This window comes from Pygoscelis adeliae, unplaced genomic scaffold (assembly GCF_000699105.1).
Source record: "Pygoscelis adeliae isolate BGI_AS28 unplaced genomic scaffold, ASM69910v1 Scaffold1055, whole genome shotgun sequence".
Lineage (NCBI taxonomy): Eukaryota > Metazoa > Chordata > Aves > Sphenisciformes > Spheniscidae > Pygoscelis > Pygoscelis adeliae.
In genome coordinates this window covers 1,519-6,214 of record NW_008824796.1, presented here as the reverse complement: position 1 = coordinate 6,214, position 4,696 = coordinate 1,519, and the positions used below count along the sequence as shown (strand labels likewise).

At 60.0% G+C, this 4,696-nt stretch overlaps 1 protein-coding gene across 1 annotated transcript; it reads right to left on the bottom strand.

Moving 5' to 3' along the window:
• Window positions 1-2,464: 2,464 nt before the first annotated feature.
• LOC103916895 (collagen alpha-1(V) chain-like) lies at window positions 2,465-4,641 on the bottom strand (the record flags this gene model as incomplete). Its single annotated transcript, XM_009323960.1, has 6 exons — window positions 2,465-2,611; window positions 3,051-3,284; window positions 3,700-3,768; window positions 3,895-4,007; window positions 4,096-4,381; window positions 4,588-4,641. Coding segments are annotated over 6 exons (903 nt in total), but the record flags the coding sequence as incomplete, so codon positions are not given.
• Between the last annotated feature and the right edge of the window lie 55 nt (window positions 4,642-4,696).

The window sequence follows — 4,696 nt, the reverse complement described above, 5'->3', positions numbered from 1 at the left end:
CGGGAAGCGCCAAGGGGGTCTGAAGGGGCAAGGGGCGGGGTGTGCATTATGGGGTGGTATGGTGGGAACAGCCAGGGGTGGGGGTAACACTGTGGCGGTGGCTGAGGAGTGAAGGGTTTGTGGGTCCCTGGCGGGTTGGTGATGGTGACCAGTGGGTTTGGGCATGGTGGGACTAGGGTCTCTTGAGGGTAAACCAGAGCAGGGAGGGGGACGCGGGGCTTTGGGAGGGCGGTGGGGCGTGGCAGGGGGGAAAGGCAAGGTGGTAGCCAGCCGCCACCAAGCACGGGCAGATCCACGAGCAAGAGCCAAGAGAAACAAGAGGTGCCAGCATGAGGAGGGGGAAAAGGTGAGCGCAAGGGGGTTGTGGGTGCCTTTCTCTGGGAAGACCCAGGTTCCCAGCTGTCCCATGGGGCTGCTGGAAACTTGCTCGGTATGAAAGCAGCATTCAGTCGCAGCAGTGTTTGTCAACTGGAGAAAACACCCCAGTCACCTTAGCAAACCCAGACCAGAAGGTTGCTCGCCCTCCAGAGGGCTTGCACTGCCTTGTCCACCCGCCGTCCCCTTGGGTGTGGGGTTACCTGGGTCCACCATGGAGGGATCCCCTGGATCCCATCCCCGTGCATGGAGAAGACCAGCAGCCTCCCTCTCAGACAACTCCTACTTGAGCCGAAACCCCTGCAGAGCTGCAGTTTCAGGGGACCGAGAGTCTCCCGTGTTTTCCCAAAGCTCTTTGTTTTGTGGGGGTTTTTTGTCATGGCTTTTCCTTTAGGTTCCAAGACTTCTGTTAGGAGCCGTTGAGAAGCATTTTGTGGCCCGGCTGTTCTGGACCAAGCAGCCCATTTGCAGGTGCGTTTACTAACGGTGGATTTATGTGCACGTGTATTTATTCCCCACTTTCTCCCCAGGATGGGAACTCGTCTCTGTACGGAGGAATTTCGTGACGGAGGAAATCACGTAGGTAAGCTGGGGGACAGTGAGAGAAAGGAAACAAACAAAAAAAATAACCGACCCCCAAAAGCAGCAAAATTATAGATGATATATTACAATACAACTTAAAAAATTACTTACAAAACATTATACAGGCTGCCGGCTCAGCACCAGGGGGCACACCTCTGCTTTTTAAGAAAACTAAAAAGCAAAGACCGGTGCCCCTCTAAACTTCTTTTTATCGGATGGCACCAAGAACATAATTTTTTACTTTTTTTTTTTTTTTTTTTTCCTCCCCTCCCTCCTCCCCCAAGCGCTGGGCTGGGTTAATCTCCATGCAGAAATTCACTTCTTGGGTTTTTTGGGGAAATCCAAAATTACGCCGCAGGGACCAGTATTGATGGTTGTATCCACTCCTTTAAATAATATAATTAATTTAAAAAATAAAAAACACAGTAACAACACAACGTCCTTCTTCCTCACTTCCTTCCACGGGCTAGGGATAGGCTTTGGCAGAGGCTTTTTCAATACACCCATTGTAAGAGGGGTGATTTGCAATGACTGGAGGTAGGACTGAGGACAGGGACTGGAACCCCTTTGAGGGTTCAGCGGGGAGGAGAAGTAGCACCCTGATGGGACAGGGAAGCTTTCTTCAAATTAATTAGCCTTGATTAGCAGAGTAGCGAAGGCAAGCGGCTGCGCCACCTATACGAGTCAGGCTGGGCCAGACTACGGAGCCCAGGTAGGTCGGTGCGTTGTCGGAGGTGGACAGAGACCGTTGCTGTGGAGTTGCGCACAAAGGAGGTAACGCTCCTGGGGACAGGTGCGTCCCTGGGTCCGGTCCCTCCTGACCCTGAGAGACCGGCTTTGAAGCACGAGGGTTGCCGTGGTGCAAATCCACGCGGGGAGAGAGGTACGAGAGCTCTCTTAGTGCTAATCCCAAACACGTGCTAGCGGTGCTTGACCAGCCTACCAGCGTCGTCCCGGGCTCGCTCGCCGCGTTAGGCTTTAACACCCTTCAGCTCTCCAGGCAGAAAGCAGACCCTAGTACTGTTGCCTCTGCTTGGCGGGTGCGCTCCTCGAGGGGTTCCCCCTGGGGCGGTGGGGCTGGGGAGCATGGAAAATAAGCCCTGGGAATGCTGGGAAAGAGCACTGGGATGCGGAGGGAGATACTGGGAGGAAGGGAGCACTGCTGGGCGCCAAGGGAGGTAGCCAGTGGATCCGTTAAAAATTTTCCTCTCTGTCTCTCTACATATTAAAATATAGATTTATTCTAAGCGTTAAAGTCTCTTTGGCATCTCTCCAGACCCTGGCCCCTGTGGGGGCGGCAGCAGCGGCGTGTCGGTCTCGGTGCGCGTGGGCAGGGCTGGCACCTCGGCTCCTCGCAGCAGCAGGTGGGTGACGTGATGCGAGGGGGAGGCGGGTCCTGCTGCTTCGCCGCTCGGAGGCGGTGGGGAGATGCGAGGAGGCAAGGTTTGCCCCGCTGGAGGCCAGGGTGTGGCAGGGGGGGGGGGGGGGGTTGGGGGGCGGTTTGGTCCTAGCCGAGGAAACAGACTGGGCCCACCTCGAACCCGAACCTCTGGCCGGGCTCACCGAAGTCCATGACGCGCACGTCCAGCAGCGGGAGCTGCTCCAGGCGGGGCGTGCTCACCTCTAGCACCGTCCGGCTGGAGCTCTTTCGTGCCTGCAGGGGAGGGGAGGCAGGCAGACGGGTCAGGGGCTGGGGGCCACCGGGAGCACCAGCCTGGGACAGGTTCACGCAGAGCAAACCCTTCTCTTTATCCAGCGGCCTCCGCTGCTCCGGCATTACCCAGGCTCAACCCTGGAGTGTCTCTGTCCAGCCACCCCTTCTCCCCGGACCATGGCATTTCACTGGATCGTCCCCCGCCGGGGCATCACTCATGGCACCCCCAAAGGAAAGACCCTGCCTTCTCACAGTTCTTCCATCCCGCCATCTTGGTGCCTTCCAGTGCCTCCTCTCTCCTCGCTACCCGTTTGTGCCTTTGCCCATCCCTTTTTCTTCAACTTTCTCTCCCCATGACTCCTCCAGCCCCATGTATCTTGCTTCCGCTTACGTCCCTCTCCCCACCGTCCACCCCTGCCTGCTCCCCTGCCGCGCTCACCGCGCAGCCGTCCATCACAGCTTTGATGTAGGGACTGGTGTCGTAGCTGAGCTCCTCCTCGTTGGCAGCCAGGAAGCGGAGGGCACGCTGGTGGTCCCGGGAGGTGGTGCTGTGCCAGGCCACCGAGCGGTGGCAGTGGTAGGTGAAGTTCTGGCGGGCAGAGACGCTGAGGAGCCGTAGGAAGGTCAGCTGCACCACGCCGAGGGGCTGGCTCTCCGAGTCCACGTAGGAGAACTGCGGGAGCGGGAAACGAGTTAATGGAGGCCGACAGCCAGAGGCGTGTGAAAAGTGGGGCTGGAGGGGGTCTGCCGGGATCTAGACCCCCCTGGAGGAGGCAGCTGGGGAAGGGGAGAGGGTCAAGAAGGGCCGACAGGTTCAAGGCCAGGTGGGGGACATTTCTCTCTCTCCTTAGAGGAAGAGCCACTCCCGAGACAGCACCAAGGTAAGCGGCTGGTGGCGTTACAGGAGAGGACAAGGGTGTAAGTCGGAGTGCAGGCGGGGCGCCTGGGAAAGGCAGGAGGGCGTCCCAGGGGCTCAGGCAGGAGGGCGCGTGGGAGCGGGTGTTCTCAGACCACATCCTTCCTGGAATCCTCACCGGTCAGTGCCGCAGGGGGCTCAGCCCACCCCCGTGAGCCGGCCGCATCCTTACCCTGCTGCCCTCCTGGAACTGACTGAACCACCGCTGAGGCACCTCCTTCTCCCACGCCGACACCTTCACCTGGAAGAGAGGCAGCCATGAGCGAGGCGGGGAGCACCCCACCCTGCCCTCTTCTCGTGGCCGATCCCCACCACCCGAGGCTGCACTGGGACCCCGCACGCCGAGCTGCCCCCCACTTCCCCTCACCTCCTGTACGTCCTTGCTGGGAAAGACGCAGGTCTCCCCGCCTGCTGTGAAGTTGCAGTAAACCTTGAAAGAGTCTCGGGCGCAGCCCTGGTTGGGGTCAATCCAGTACTCGCCTGCGCAGGGAGGAGACGGGTCAGCACACGGGGCGGTGCTGCTGTGCTAACCGCCATCCTTCCCCTACTCGATGCTGGCGCGGCTCACCATCAGGCAGGCCCGGGTGGCTGAGCTGCAGGTCCTGGCAGGTGCGGGCAGGGTTGTCCCGGGTTCCCATCGGGCGCCGCAGCCCCTCGATCTCCTGCTTGAGGGAGTTGAGGGAGCCGAAGATCTCCTCCATGCCGTCGGTGTAGTCGCGGGCTGCCTGGTCGGCGGCTGCTCTGTCTCCGTCCTCACCCTCCTCTTCGTCCACCAGCTTGCTGGCGTCGATGGAGCGCTTGCTCTTCTTGGGCAACTGGCTCGGAAGGGGCTGGATCACCTCCCCGGGGGGGCCCTGCGGCAGGCACAGCACTGTCAGCACCCGAGCACAGGGGGCTGCGAAGCCCCAGGGCCCCAAACCGCCCCGTGCTCAGGCTTTGAGATAGGAGACATCCCTCCGCATCCATTCCTGGGTGTCATTTTACCTACTGAGGAGCTGTTCCTACATCCCCCCCCATCCCGTGTCATCCTTTCCCTGGCGCCAACACTTGAGCCACTCACCGGGTGTCCGGGGGGTCCCGGGGGTCCACGTTCACCTTTGGGTCCTGCTTGGCCCTAGAGGAAAGAGAACACTCGCAGGCGTTAGCCTTCGGCAGGAGTGGAGGTGGGC